The 16,086-nt window shown below is 41.5% G+C and overlaps 1 protein-coding gene across 1 annotated transcript in view; it reads right to left on the bottom strand.

Annotated features, from left to right (window-relative positions):
- GSDMC (gasdermin C) overlaps positions 1–15,533 on the bottom strand; it is a gene marked incomplete at both ends in the record, with an annotated part of 29,189 nt that extends 13,656 nt beyond the window's left edge. The window contains 3 exons of the mRNA XM_081111484.1: positions 12,613–12,781; positions 14,797–14,980; positions 15,320–15,533. Of these exons, the coding sequence (XP_080967610.1) occupies positions 12,613–12,781; positions 14,797–14,980; positions 15,320–15,533 (567 nt within the window). The remainder of the gene's footprint in view (positions 1–12,612; positions 12,782–14,796; positions 14,981–15,319) is intronic.
- Between the last annotated feature and the right edge of the window lie 553 nt (positions 15,534–16,086).

Here is a 16,086-nt window from a genome sequence, read left to right as displayed (position 1 = left end):
TGGGAACAGAAGCCAGGTGACACCATCATACATGCATGTCATTTTAAAGTCAAATACATCGAGAAAGCTCATGAGAAAAGGGATCAGTAGCCTGCTGCCCTCATCCTCTCTACTCCTGGTTTCTAGTTCCTGCTCTTTTTTCCTTATTTCATCCATGTTTACCTTCACATCCCTCAATTTCATGTTGATACTGCAATGATTTGATTTTTCAGATTCAAGTACATCTAGTCACTTCCTCTTGTTGATGAGGGTTTCATTTTCCTACTCTTTATAGGAGCCAAAGCAATTGATAAAAAGGTAATACTCAACTCCAACCTCTTCTGGTCTTCCATGCAGGGCAAGGGCATCATCCAAATCTAGTTCCCTCTACCCTCCTGCCACATCCAAGAGGGGAGAGAGAGCACTGAGAACCTCTTGTGAGTTCACAGCCTAGGGCACAGGCTCACTAAAAAAAGGAAAATACTGGGACCCATCCATAGGACTATAGAGTGCTTCCCTTCTCATACATCTACCGCCATATCACTAAAGGCGGGTTTACCAGAGTTCCTTTATCACATGTATCATATCCAACTTTCAACAAAAGCAAAAATTACAAGGCATATTCAAAGGCAACAAACAACAGTTTGAAGAGACAGAGTAAGCTGAGAATCAGACTCAACTGTAATATTGATGTTGACATTCTTAGACCGGGAATTTTAAACCACTGTGATTAATTTTCTAAGAGATCTAATGGAAAACATAGACAAAATGTGAGAGCAGATAGGTAATATAAGCAGAGAGATAGAAAGTCTAAGAAAAAGTAAAAGAGAAATGCTAAAGATATAAAAATACTGCAACAGAAATAAAGAAATGCTTTCTTTGGCTCATTAGTAGACTGGACACAAGTGAAAGAAAAACCTCTGCACTTAAGGAAATCTCAACAGAAATCTCAAAACTGAAAAGCAAAGAGAAAAATGACTAAAAACATGAAACATAATATCCAAGAACTGTGGGACAACTACAAAAGTTGTAACATACATATAATGAGAATATAAGGAAAAGAGAGAAATTAACAGAAAAAATAATATTTGAAGCAATAATAAATAATGATTTTCCCCAAATTAATGTCAGACACCAAACCACAGATCCAGGACCCATGAATTCAAACTGCAGAAAATGACAGATAAAGAAAACATATAAGAAGTCAGAGGATATTGAAGGAATTCAGATACTTCTTTTTTTTTAAATAATTAAATATTGTTCAGATTATTACAGTTGTTTCTCTTTTTTCCCCCCATAGCTCCCCTCCACCTGGTTCCCACCCCGCCCCCTGCCCTTACCCCTTCGTCCTCCCGCTGTCCTCATCCATAGGTGCACGATTTTTGTCCAGTCTCTTCCCACATCCCCTCCCACCCCTTTCACCTCCAAGAATAGTTAGTCCACTCCCTTTCTATGCCCTTGATTCTATTATAATCACCAGTTTATTCTGTTCATCAGATTATTTATTCACCTGATTTTTAGATTCACTTGTTGATAGATGTGTATTTGTTGTTCATAATTTGTATCTTTACCTTTTTCTTCTTCTTCCTCTTCTTAAAGGATACCTTTCAGCATTTCATATAATACTGGTTTGGTGGTGATGAACTCCTTTAGCTTTTCCTTATCTGTGAAGCTCTTTATCTGACCTTCAATTCTGAATGATAGCTTTGCTGGGTAAAGTAATCTTGGTTGTAGGTTCTTGGCATTCCTCACTTTGAATATTTCTTGCCACTCCCTTCTGGCCTGCAAAGTTTCTGTTGAGAAATCAGCTGACAGTCATATGGGTACTCCCTTGTAGGTAACTGACTTTTTTCTCTTGCTGCTTTTAAGATTCTCTCTTTGTCTTTTGCTCTTGGCATTTTAATTATGATGTGTCTTAGTGTGGTCCTCTTTGGATTCCTTTTGTTTGGGGTACTCTGCGCTTCCTGGACTTGGAAGTCTATTTCTTTCACCAGGTAGGGGAAGTTTTCTGTCATTATTTCTTCAAATAGGTTTTCAATATCTTGCTCTCTCTCTTCTTCCGGCACCTCTATAATTCGGATGTCGGTACGCTTGAAGCTGTCCCAGAGGCTCCTTACACTATCTTCGGATTCTTGGATTCTTTTTTCGTTTTGCTTTTCCGGTTGGGTGTTTTTTGCTTCTTCGTATTTCAAATTTTTGGCTTGATTCTTGCGATTCTCTAGTCTGCTGTTGGAACTTGCATAATATCCTTTATTTCAGTCAGTGTATGCTTAATTTCTAGTTGGTCCTTTTTCATACCCTCGATGGTCTCACTAGATTTCTTGAGGATCTCACTACATTTATCGGTGGTCTCACCCATCTTTTTGAGGGTCTTACTAAATTTGTCAGCGGTTTCTAGAAAGTTCTTGAAAAACCTTAAGAGTGTGGTTTTGAACTCTGTATCCAATAGTTTGCTTTCCTCCATTTCTTTCATTTGTGACCTGTTTCTTTGTCTCCACATTTTGGCTGCTTCCCTGTGTTGATAGAGTGGCTTTGTGTGCTTGGTGTCCTATAGGGCCCAGTGGCTCAGTCTCCCCAATTACCTGAGGTGGGCACTCCTGGTGCACCCCCTTGTGGGCTTTGTGCACAGTCTTGTTGTAGTTAAGCCTTGATGGTTGTAGGTATCACTGGGAGGAATTGACCTCCAGGCCAATTGGCTGTGAGAATCAGCTGTGTCTGCAGTGGGAGAACTTCTGTGCTAGAGACACCCCTCCGGGGCAAGACTTGCTTCAGTGGGGCTTTGGTGCTCACTGACTCTGCCCCCTGAATGTGTCCTTTATGGATCCGAAGAGCTGCAATCTGGATGGTCCCACTCTGACCACTGGACACACTTGCTCCTGGATCTCCAAGGAGGTGCTAATCTAGCCTCTGCCTGAGGCTATCCAGTAGGAGCCAGGTGTGAAGCAATGCAAGTTGCCTGGGGCCTTGGGCCAGCTGCAATTTGTTAGGTAATTTTCAGATTGCAAAGGGCCAGGCCTTTCATATGCAAAAGCCTCCTGTGCGTGGCTTGGCTTGGGCAGAGCTGGGTCCCAGGGGATCAACAGGGCGGAGCACGCAGCTATGGCTGCCCTTAGAGGCCCTGCTTCTCAGTGTCCTGGCAAACACTGCAAGCACCTCTGAGAGAAAGCCACCTTCGAGTTCCCACCAATGCCAGACAGTCCAGTTTCTCCCATATGAGTCTGGGTCCCCAGAGACTCTCCTGGAACTGGAGCTCAGAGCTTGAGACTCCCTCCCAATTGAAAAAGAAAACCGTGTCCTCAGCCGCCAGCCCTCTCCGCATGCACCTCTGTACCTCTGTACTTCCACGTTGCACCTCCTCTGAGTCTTAGTATGCTTTTCTCTTTCCTTCTAGTTGTAGAATTTCCACTCAGCCAGCCTTCCTGTGGTTTTGGAATGTCCGTTCAGTCTTTTAGTTGTATTCTTGAAGTGGCTGTGCGAGGCAGCAATCTCTGGTGTTTACCTATGCCGCCATTTTGGTTCTCTCAAGTCAGATACTTCTTGTCTGCTGTTGTTTCAAAATTTTTTTTTTTTTTTTTTACTTTATGATTTTATACCTTGTTCAAGTGGAACATGACAATAAGGTATTTGAGGATATAATTAAGACTCCACATCTTGCAATAAAAGAAAGATGTATTTTAGTTTACTTGAATTTTCTTAAGCTTTTTTGTTATTATGTAGCTCTTCCATTTAGTATCTATTGTGGTAAAAAAAAATGTAGTGTTTCACCCATTTTTATATGTATAATATGGTACTATATTTCATTTTCATTTGTCTAGAGATATTTTCTGATCTCCCTCGTGGAATCTTCTTTGACTCATGGGAGGTTCAAGAGTATATTTCTTAAAATGTCCATATATTTGTGAATTTGTTAGTTTTTCTTTTGTTATTGATCTCTAGTTTCATTCCATTGTGGCCAGAAAAGATATCCGGTGTAACTTCAGGCTTCTTAAACTTGGTCAGACTGATATGGAGGCCTCACATGTGAGCTGGGCTGGAGAATGCTCCAGGTATGTGGGAAGAACACATGTGCTACTCCACAGCATGTTCTGTCTATGTCTGTTAGGAAATATAGTTCAATTAATCTACATGGCGCTGCTCAAGTCCTCCGTTTCCTTACTGATCTTTTGTCTGATTGACCAAAACAAAATTGATGCAGCCATGACCCAGAGGTGATATGCAAACTGTTTAATGACATCACAGCCCATGGCCAACACTTAGCACCCAGCTGGCTGGGAAGAACTGTGACAGTGGTGGCAGAGTGGGTTGGGGAAGGATGACACAGGATTGTCCTTTGTTCTCAGAAAGCCAGTTTCCCAACCCAAGCAGATGGAAACCCAAAGTTGAAGGTCAAACACCTTCACATTGGAACAATGTTTCACTTGTTCAAACTTCCCTCCTCAAGACAAAATCACCGACCTTGGGGAAATTAGTTCACAATCCCATTTTTTTTTCTCGAGTTTCTAATTCTTCTAAGTGAGGACAAACTACATATAAAATGTGTATAATCATACACCCTGAGAGGAGACTCCATCCACAAAAGGGACAAACATTCAAGACCCAACTACATCAAAAGAACCAAATATCTCAAGTAGAGGGCCTCCGTAGAACTCCCAGTCCAGGAGACATGAGAGACTACACCATTGGATCCCACAAAACATCTAGTACATAAGACCAATTCAAAAAATCTGGGTGGCATAGCAGTTTGATCTAATACAGTGATGGCGAACCTTTTGAGTTCGGCTTGTCAGCATTTTGAAAAACCCTAACTTAACTCTGGTGCCGTGTCACATATAGAAATTTTTTGATATTTGCAACCATAGTAAAACAAAGATTTATATCTTTGATATTTATTTTATATGTTTAAATGCCATTTAACAAAGAAAAATCAACCAAAAAATGAGTTCGTGTGTCAGAAGTGTCATAGGTTCACCATCACTGATCTAATACATAGAAAAAATTACAAAAGAACAGCAAAAAGGAGGAGATAAAGAAACAACCCCCAGAAGAGTTCTTCCAGAGAAACCAAGATGGCACCATAGATAAACACCAGAAATTGCTGCCTCGCACAACAACTTCAAAAATACAACTAAAAGACAAAGCAGACATCATTCAGAACCACAGGAAGGCTGGCTGAGTGGAAAGTCTACAATTAGAAGGAAAGAGAAAAGCACACTGAGACTCAGAGGAGGTGCGGAAGTAAAGTGCAGAGGTACGGAGGCACACATGGAAAGGGCTGGCAACTGAGGACATGGTTGTCTTTTTCAATCGGGAAGGAGTCTCAAGCTCCTGACTGCTCTGAACTCCAGTTCCGGGCAAGTCTCTGGAGACCCAGACTCATACTGGGAGAAACTGGACTGTCTAGCATCAGTCAGAACTCAAGGGCGGCTTTCTCTCAGAGGTGCTTGCAGTGATTACTGAGGAACAGTGAGACCTGGGTCCTCTTAGAGTAGGACTGAGAATCAGCCATAGATGCTTGCTCTGCCTAGTTAATCCCCTGAGACCCCGCCCTACCCAAGCTGTGCCCAGAGGCTTTTGCACATGAAAGGCCTGGCCCTTTACAATCTGAAAATTACCTAACAAACTGCAGCTGGAGCAGAGAGACACAGAACTTCCAAAAGAAGGCCCAAGGCCCCACAGCAGCTTGCACTGCTTCACAGCTGGGCCTCATCTGGGCACCTCCAAACCCCAAACAAAGAAGAGGAAGCTGAAGATCTCTCCTGCTGGGTAGGCTCAGGCAGAGGCTAAATTAGCACCTCCTTAGAGATCCAAGAGCCAGTGTACCCAGTGGTCAGAGTGGGACCATCCAAATTACAACTCCTCAGATCCAAATGGGACACACTCAAGGGGCAGACTCAGTGAGCACCAAAGCCTCACTGAAGCAAGTCTTGCCCCAGAAGGGTGTGTCTCCAGCACAGACGTTCTCCCACTGCAGACACAGCTGATTCTCACAGCCAATTGGCCTGGAGGTCAATTCCTCCCAGTGATACCTACAACCATCAAGGCTTAACTACAACAAGACTGTGCACAAAGCCCACAAGGGGGTGCACCAAGAGTGTCCACCTCAGATAATTGGGGAGACTGAGCCACTGGGCCCTATAGGACACCAAGCACACAAAGCCACTCTATCAACACAGGGAAGCAGCCAAAATGTGGACACAAAGAAACAGGTCACAAATGGCAGAAATGGAAGAAAGCAAACTACTGGATATAGAGTTCAAAACCACACTTATAAGGTTTTTCAAGAATTTTCTAGAAACCGCTGATTTATTTAGTGAGACCCTCAATAAATCTAGTGAGACCCTCGAGGTTATGAAAAAGGACCAACTAAAAATTAAGCATACACTGACTGAAATAAAGGATATTATGCAAGTTCCAACAGCAGACTAGAGGATCGCAAGAATCAAGTCAAAGATTTGAAATACGAAGAAACAGAAAACACCCAACCGGAAAAACAAAAAAGAATCCAAAAATATGAAGATAGTGTAAGGAGCCTCTGAGACAACTTCAAGTGTACCAACATCCGAATTTTGGGAGTGCCAGAAGAAGAGAGCAAGATATTGAAAACCTATTTGAAGAAATAATGACAGAAAACTTCCCCTACCTGGTGAAAGAAATAGACTTCCAAGTCCAGGAAGCGCAGAGAACCCCAAACAAAAGGAATCCAAAGAGGACCACAGCAAGACACATCATAATAAAATGCCAAGAGCAAAAGACAAAGAGAGAATCTTAAAAGCAGCAAGAGAAAAAAGTCAGTTACCTACAAGGGAGTACCCATATGACTGTCAGCTGATTTCTCAACAGAAACTTTGCAGGCCAGAAGGGAGTGGCAAGAAATATTCAAAGTGAGGAATGCCAAGAACCTACAACCAAGATTACTTTACCCAGCAAAGCTATCATTCAGAATTGAAGGTCAGATAAAGAGCTTCACAGATAAGGAAAAGCTAAAGGAGTTCATCACCACCAAACCAGTATTATATGAAATGCTGAAAGGTATCCTTTAAGAAGAGGAAGAAGAAGAAAAAGGTAAAGATACAAATTATGAACAACAAATACACATCTATCAACAAGTGAATCTAAAAATCAGGTGAATAAGTAATGTGATGAACAGAATAAACTGGTGAATATAATAGAATCAGTGGCATAGAAAGGGAGTGGACTGACTGTCCTCTGGGGGGGCGGGGCGAAGGGGTGCGGGGGGGGGGGGGACGGGAAGAGACTGGACAAAAATAGTACACCTATGGGTGAGGACAGTGAGGGTGGGGGGTAAGGGCAGGAGGTGGGGTGGGAACCGGGTGGAGGGGAGCTATGGGGGGAAAAAAGAGGAACAACTGTAATAATCTGAACAATAAAGATTTAGTTTTTTAAAAAAAGAAAGAAACAACCCCCAAATGAAAGAAAAGGAGGAAGCACCAGAAAAGGAACTAAATGAAATGAAGTCAAGCAATTTGTCAGAGAAAGAATTCAGAGTAATTGTTATAAGGATGCTCAAATGTCTGGATGAGAAATTCTTCAAGATGTGTAAGAATCCAAGGAAATGAAGAATGATATAGCTATAATAGAAGATTTCAACAGTAGACTAGAAGAAGCTAAGGACCAAATCAGTGTGATAGAAGACAAGGTAGAAGAAAACACCCAGGCAGAGCAGCAACTGGAAAAAATAAAATAAAAAGCAAGAGGAGAGTTTAAGGGAGCTCTGGGACACATGAAATGAAACAATACCCACATAATAGGGGTGCCAGAAGGAGATGAAGCTGAGCAAGGAATAGAAAACCTGTTTGGAGAAATAATGACAGAAAACTTCCCTGACTTTAGGAAGGAAAAAGTCACTCAAGTCCAAGAAGCACAGAGAGTCCCAAACAAGATGAACCCAAAAAGACCAACACTAAGACACATCGTAATTAAACTGGCAAACATCAATGACAAAGTAAGAATCTTAAAGGCTGCCAGAGAGAGACAGAAAGTTACCTACAAGGGATCTCCCATTAGACTATCAACTGATTTCTCAACAGAAACACATCAGGCAGAAGGGAATAGAATGAAGTATAGAAAATGATGCAAAGCAAGGGACTAAATCCAAGAATACTCTATCTAACAAAGCCATCATTCAAAATCAAAATTGAAATCAGATGCTTCACAGACAAACAAAGGCTAAGGGAGTTTATTACAACAATGCGAGAAATGATAAAGGGACTACTGTAAAAAGAAGAAATAGAAAGGGAAGAAGGAACACAGGAATAAAAATTAAAAATGGCAACAAATAAGTTCCTCTCAATAATAACCTAAAATGCAAATGGGTTAAATGCTTCAACCAAAATAGAGTAGATGAATGGATAAGTAAACATGATCCATATATTTGCTGTCTACAAGAGACCCACTTCAGAATAAAGAACTCACATAGAATGAAAGTGAAGGGATGGAAAAAAAATGTTTCAGGCAAATGGAAGTGAAGAAAAAGCTGGGATAGAAACACTTATACTTGACAAAATTGACCTCAAAGTGAAGGCCATAACAAGAGATAAGGAGGGCCACTTCATAATACTAAAGGGATCAAGTCAACAAGAGGATATAACTCTTGTAAATATATATGCACCCAATACAGGAGCACCCAAATACATAAAAAACACTTCTGGAAGATATCAAGGGAGAGATTGACAGCAATACAATCATAGTAGGAGACTTTAATACCCCATTGACATCACTGGATAAATCTTCTAGACAAAAAAAAAAAAAATCAGCAAAGAAACAGCAATCCTAAATGACTTACTATAACAGGTAGAACTAATTGACATATTCACAACATTTCACCCCAAAGCTACGGAATATACATTCTTCTCAACTGCACATGGGACATTTTCAAAGATAGACCACATCTTAGGACACAGCCTAAGTCTCTACAAATTCAAGAAGATTGAAATCATATCAAGAACACAATGGCATAAAATTAGAAGTCAACTACAATAAAAACAATCAAACACATGGAGGCTAATTGCATGCTTTTAAACAATGAAGGGGTTACCAAAGAGATCAAAGAAGAAATAAAAAATACTCTGGAAACAAATGACAATGAAAACACAATAATCCAAAATCTATGGGACACAATGAAAGCAGTCCTAAGAGAGAAGTTCACAGCACTACAGATCTACCTCAGAAAAAAAACAAAACAAAAAACAAACTGGTAATTAGTTATCTAACCCTACAACTTAAAGAATTAGAAAGAGAGCAACAAGAAAAGCCCAGAGTAAGTAGAAGGAAGGAAATAATAAAGATCAGAGTGGAAATAAATGACATAGAGACAATATATATACACAAAAGATCAATAGAACCAAGAACTGGTTCTTTGAAAGGATAACAAGATTGATGAACCTCTAGCCAGGCTCACCAAGAAACAGACAGAGGACCCAAATAAACAAAATCAGAAATGAAAGAGGTGAAGTAACAACCGACCCCACACAAATACAAAGGATTGTAAGAAAATACTACAAACAACTCTATTCAAACAAACTGGACAACCTAGATAAAATGGAAATATTCCGAGAAAAATACAATCTTCCAAAACTCAATCAGGAAGAATCAGAAAACCTGAATAAGCTGATAACTACTGATGAAATTGAAACAGTAATCAAAAAACCTCCAGCAAATAAAAGCCCTCATCCAGACGGTTTCACAGGGAAGTTTTACCAAACATTCAAAGAAGAACTAACACCAATCTTCCTCAGACTATTCCAATAAATTCAAGAGGAAGGAACACTTCCAAGCTCTTTTTATGAAGCCAGCATTACCCTAGTCCCCTAACCAGATAAGGACACTACACAGAAATAGAATTACAGGCCAATATCTCTGATGAACATAGATGCTAAAATCCTCAACAAAATATTAGCAAATCACACCCAGCAATACATTAAAAAGATTATACACCATGACCAAGTAGGATTTATTTGGGGGATACAAGGTTGGTAAAATATCCGCAAATCAATAAACATGATACATCACATAAACATATTGAAAGACAAAAACCACATGATCATATCAATTGATAAGAAAAAACAATTGACAAAATCCAATACCCTTTTTTGATAAAAACTCTCAGCAAAGTGGGATTAGAGGGATCATACTTAAGCATAATAAAAGCCTTATATGACAAATCTACAGCCAATATCATACTCAATGGGCAAATACTAAAACCATTTCCCTTAAGTACAAGAACAAGACAGGGATGCCCACTTTCACCACTCCCATTCAACATAGTACTGGAAGTGCTGGCCATAGCGATCAGACAAGAAGAAATAAAAGTTATCCAAATTGGAAAAGAAGTAAAACTGTAATTATTCACAAATGAATGATATTGTACATAGAAAACCCTAAAGACTCCATCAAAACACTACTAGATTTAATAAATGAATTCAGCAATGTAGCAGGATACAAAATTAACATTCAGAAATATATGGCATTTTTATACACTAATAATGAACTCACAGAAAGGGAAACTAAAAAAACAATCCCATTTACCATTGCAACATAAAAACTTAAGATTTTTGTTAGGAATAAATTTAATTAAGGAGGTAAAAGACCTGTACTCAGAAAACTACAGGACATTGAAAAAAAGAGATAGAGGAAGATATTAAACAAGTTTCAAGAATATACCATGTTCATGGATTGGTAGAATCAACATCATTAAAATGTCCATACTATCCAAAGCAATCTATAGATTCAATGCAATCCCCACTAAAATACCAATATTTCACAGACTTAGAAGAAACTCTCCAAAAATTTATATGGAATAAAAAAAAGACCCCGAATAACTATAGCAATCCTGAGAAAGAAGAACAAAGTTGGAGGGATCACAATACCAGATATCAAGTTATATTACAAAGCCACTGTTGTCAAAACTGTTTGGTACTGGCACAAGAACAGACATATAGACCAATAGAACAGAACAGAGAACTCAGAAATTGACCCAAGCCATTATGCTCAATTAATATTTAACAAAAGAGGTAAGAGCATACAATGGAGTCAAGACAGTCTCTTCAATAAATGGTGTTGGGAAAATTGGACAGATACATGCAAAAAAATGAAGCTAGACCACCAACTTACACCATATACAAAAATAAACTCAATATGGATAAAAGACTTCATTGTAAAATGGGAAACCATAAAAATCTTAGAAGAATCCATAGGCAGCAAAATATCAAACATATATCATAGCAATATGTTTACCAATGCATCTCCTAGAATTCTTACCATTTGCAACAGCATGGATGGACCTGGAGAGCATTATGCTAAATGAAATAAGCCAGTCAGAGAAAGATAAATATCACATGGTCTCACTCATTTGTGGAATATAATGAATAACATAAACTGATGAACAAAAATATATCCAGAGACAGAAGCATTGAGCACTCTGTCAAACCTCAGAGGGAAGGCAGGGGAGGTGGTAGTAGCGGGGGGAGGGGAGTAAGAGAGCAACCAAAGGACTTTTATGCATGTAAATAAGCATAACCAATGGACACAGACAGTAGTGGGGTGAGAGCCTGTGCTGGGGTGTGGGGCAGGCTATTTATCAGATAGTGTGTGTTTATAATGTGCTTTTACACTATATATATCTACACTAATAAAAGAGAAACATGCAAATTAGTGTCACTCTGCTACGCCCACCAGCCTATCAAGATGAGTATGCAAATTAACCCAACAAAGATGATGGTTAATTTGCATATGCAGGCACAGAGCAAAGACTGAAGATGACTGAAGACTGAATAGGCTTGGCTTCTTGGCTGCAGCCGGAGCAGAGAAGCCAAGCCTCGCTGCTGCAGCCGGACCAAAGAAATGGGTCCTGGGTGCCGGAGGAAAACCAGTGCCAGCAGCTAGGGGAAGGAAGGCCTATTGTGCGAATCATCATGCAATGGGCCTCTAGTATGTATGTATGTGTGTATATATATATACATACACACATACACACACAAATATGTATGTGTGTGTATTATATATATATATATATATATATATATATATATATATATACACACACACACACACACACACACACACACACACACACACATATACATGCTAGAGGCCCAGTGCATGAAATTCCTGCACAGGTAGGGTCCCTAGTTGCTGCGGCCTCCTTTTGTTTCGCACCACCCCCTGATGGTCAGTGCACCTCATAGAGAGCAATCCAACTCCCAGTCAGTTGAACTCTCAAGGGGACACTTTGCATATTAGGCTTTTATATATTAAGATGATGTATATATAATGTGTAAAAGCACATTATAAACACACACTATCTGATAAATGAATTTACTTTATAATTTAAAATACTATTGTTGGTTTTTGTGAGTTATATCAATCCTATAAGCCTGAAGACATTTAAACCTCCCTCATCAATTCTCCTCAGGAAGCCACAGCATTTAGGGAACTTAAACCACTGAGGTTTGGTAATAGGGGTCCCTCATTTCTTCCTGCATAAAACTGAACCTGTAGATAGTACGGCAGCCACCCCTTTAGATTTGTCAGAATCCATCCTTTACCCAAAGCAAATGTAATACCACATAATTAAATCTACTTTCTATTTTATTGATCAGGGTCCCCACCTCATACCTTGACAAAAATATTCAGAGGGAGGGAGAATTTCCCCGAGATGTTCATGCTGCTGAGATCCTGCAGCACAGGGCTGTTGCGCAGCTCCACAGTCTCGGTCACAACATACAGATTCACCCCTGCTTCCCGGCACTGCTTCAGAAAGTACGGCTCTGGGTCCGGCAGTTTCCTGTGGGGAGGAGAGGGTCAGAGTAGGAAGAGATGCCTTCCCGGTTGGCCCTGGGTCACCCTCCTCCTCAACACCTGGAAGGGGTGTGCCTGCCACAGGTAGAAAGATCCTGGCACATGGGGTAAGTTACCAAGGAAAGCGAAACATCTTCTTTGCTACACAGAGTGGAGGGGCCCCCATTTTCTGATAGGGGCGTGGGAAGGAGAGTACGCAGGCCATATTGTGAAAGGCATAAGAATTTCCCAAAATTATATTGGTCCTGTTAGAGGGCAGTTTATAGATGCCCAGTGCCTGGGCCTCCCACCTGAAGAGGCCGGGAGTGGACAGGTCCACTTGGTTGACAACAGTCCCCAGGGAGCCTGACCATTGTCCAGAGGCATAGTGGGATGGGCTGGGGGCAAACAGATAAACATGATGAAGCAGGAAGTGCTGGATGAGTTTCCAGGACAAGCACATGGGGATGTGGACAGAGTAACTGGCAGGTGGCTGGGAGGGCTACCGTGAAGATGCAGGTCTGGGTGGGGACATGACGGGTTGAAAGTACTGAAGACGGATTTCATCTGCATTTCTGTTCTCAGGCTCAAATCTCATTCCACTAAAGGCCCCACTGGGTTGGTGCCCTGTATAAAACCGCGGGGAATACTGAAAGATCCTTGCATTGCTTTTCAGTGGAGGAGGTCACAGCCTCCAGTGTGAGTTTTCCCGTCGCCCTTTGGAGGAAGTCAAGGCCCTTACCGTGTCTCTAAGATGTTGTGTCATCTGACATTCACTCACCTCCAAGCCTCACTTCTGTCACCTTCATCCTGGTTGGCTAAGCTCCCACCTCACTGACTTCCCACAGCTTCTGGAAACGCCAGGCTGGTCCAAGCTGGTCCTGGTCTAGGCTTCAAACCCCTCATCTGGACCACTTTCCTCCTGCTCTTTGCTCCCTTTAGTCTACAGGTCTCAGTTCAACTGTTAGCTCCACAGAGAGACCTAAATAGGCCCCTCCCTCCAGCCCCTCTTCTACCAGCTCCTGACACTACCCACATCCATTTACCAAAAGTGACTTTCTTTCACTGACTTTCTTTTCACATTTCAAATTGTCCTCAGAAATAGTATCCCTGAAATTGGAGCCTCTTAAACTGCTGAAAAAATTATAGGACAACTTTTATTTTCCTGCCACATACTCTTTTATACCATAAAGTCTTTGTAAGTGTTAGTTCTAATGAAAGTCTTACAACACACCAGAAATACAGAAACAGTGCCATGCCCTGTCAAAGTAATTTTCAGTCTCAATACCCTGTGATTTTTACTGGTTGCTTACTTCAGTATTTCTTTGCACTGACAGAAATACTATTTGGGCCTGGTCTGTGTGGTTCAGTAGTTGAGCATCAAACTCTGAACCAGCAGGTCACAGGTCAATTCCCAGTCTGGGCACATGCCTGGGTTGCAGGCTCAATCCCCAGAAGAGGTTGTGCAGGAGGCAGACAATCAATGATTCTCTCTCATCATTGATGTTTCTATCTCTCCCTCTCCCTCTCTCTGAAATCAATAAAAACATATTTTTTAAAAAGAAAGAAATACACTTTAAATTGAAATCTCTGTTTCTAAAAGGTCTTTTTTCACAGGCACTGAGGTAAATTAAGTCCTAGGACATTAGGTCATACTTTGTTTAAACAAAGAGTTTCAGAGCCTTTGCCTCACCTAAATTAATAATTTAACTTATTCTTTATTGCTTATTTTTCTCACTCACTGTATGTCCCCTGCCCCAGTAAATACGTTTTAGGGCAGGGATTTTTACGTCTTGGCATTACCCTATTCTCTCCAGAAAACAGCATCGTAATGAACAACTGCAACTTTAATGAAGACTTATTAGATAACTCATCACCACTCGCTGAATGAATGAATGAATGTGTGAATACCCAAGAAGGGCGGCATGATCTGGGGTGTTATTTTCTTCATTGTGAGCCTCTTTGCCCACAAGGAGACCTCCGCATGGGGCCCATTGACCAGGTCCCTCCCCCTGTCCTCACCTCTTCTGAAGCTCTGTCCAGGTTTCGTGTGGGGTGCTAACAATCTGGTACTCGAGGGAGGACCCTCGGCACACAGCAGTCTCCTCTGAGAAGCCCGCTTCTGCCCCAGCATTCACGCTCCCAGCCGCCTGCTGCTTCATGACCTCGGTGTCACTGAAGTCGGCAGACACTTCCACAGCAGCGTCTGGAAACAAACAAGGTACCTGAGGTTCAGCCAAGAATTCCCTCTGCAACAGCTTGGAAATGGCATGGAAATGGCACGACTGAGCCCTAGCTCGCCCCAGCTCTCCCACTCAACTGAATCTCAACTGAGAAGCTAACTCATCAGCCAACATTTTGAGTGTAAATTACTCCTGAGGACGTTTGAATCCACCCAGGAGCTGGATAACAGGGATACTGTCCTAACCCTAAGGAATGATGAGGTCCCCTGGGTGGGTGTCTCAGCAAGTCTTGTCTGCTGCACCCCTTCTCCCTGCACCCTTGTTTTGCAGCCCCTGTCTCCTATGCCCCTGGCTGACAATACCTGGAACCGAAGAACCTGGTTCAAGGATGTGCATGAGGGAAACATCAAGTGGAACATCAGGTAGTTGCCAAAACCGAGAGCGAGCCTTCTTCCTCTGTATAAGAGAAAACCGGCGTATCTTGGTGGCGCTCACCAAGCATTTGACAGGTCTGAGCTCTTGGTCTCCGATCTCTTTGACCAATTTCTTGGTAGTTCTCCCAAACATGGAGGGCATGTTGCTAGGGACAGAGAGAAGGGAAGCACGAAGATGAGGTGGGTCTTACAATGAGATTAAATGAGTTTTCATGTGTCATTCAGAGAGTTGTCAGTGACTTGACTGTGTCATAGGCCTTGGTCATATATTCACAGTGAAGTCACATGCATGTGCAAGTGAACCCCGTTAGCTTTAATGGGCCCTGGGTCTTTCTTAAATAGCTGTCCATCAGAATGGTCTTTAGTGAACAGGTGAGATACTGAGACCTGAGTCCCTGCTGGGTCAGGGGACCAATGAGCACTTGCTTAACTTGTTAGAAGTGCCAAAGAGGAGGGAAGTTCCCCTCCAAAACCAAATGTACGCACTTCCTTATGCCACCACAGTTCCATCAAGCTGGCCACACTGTACGATGGTTAGTCCCCCTGGAGGAGTGATTGTTAGTGTGTGAACTACCTGTGTTCAGTGCTGCAAAGCCCATGCTTTTTAAGTTCTTACCTAGTTTTGCTGTGACTGAAACAGAACAAGAATGTGGCCGTCACAAAGGTGGGCATGAGATGATTAAATAATGCACAGA

This window comes from Myotis nattereri (assembly GCF_964212035.1).
Source record: "Myotis nattereri genome assembly, chromosome: 17".
In the NCBI taxonomy this organism is placed as follows: Eukaryota; Metazoa; Chordata; class Mammalia; order Chiroptera; family Vespertilionidae; genus Myotis; species Myotis nattereri.
This window is presented reverse-complemented; position numbering and strand designations above follow the sequence as displayed.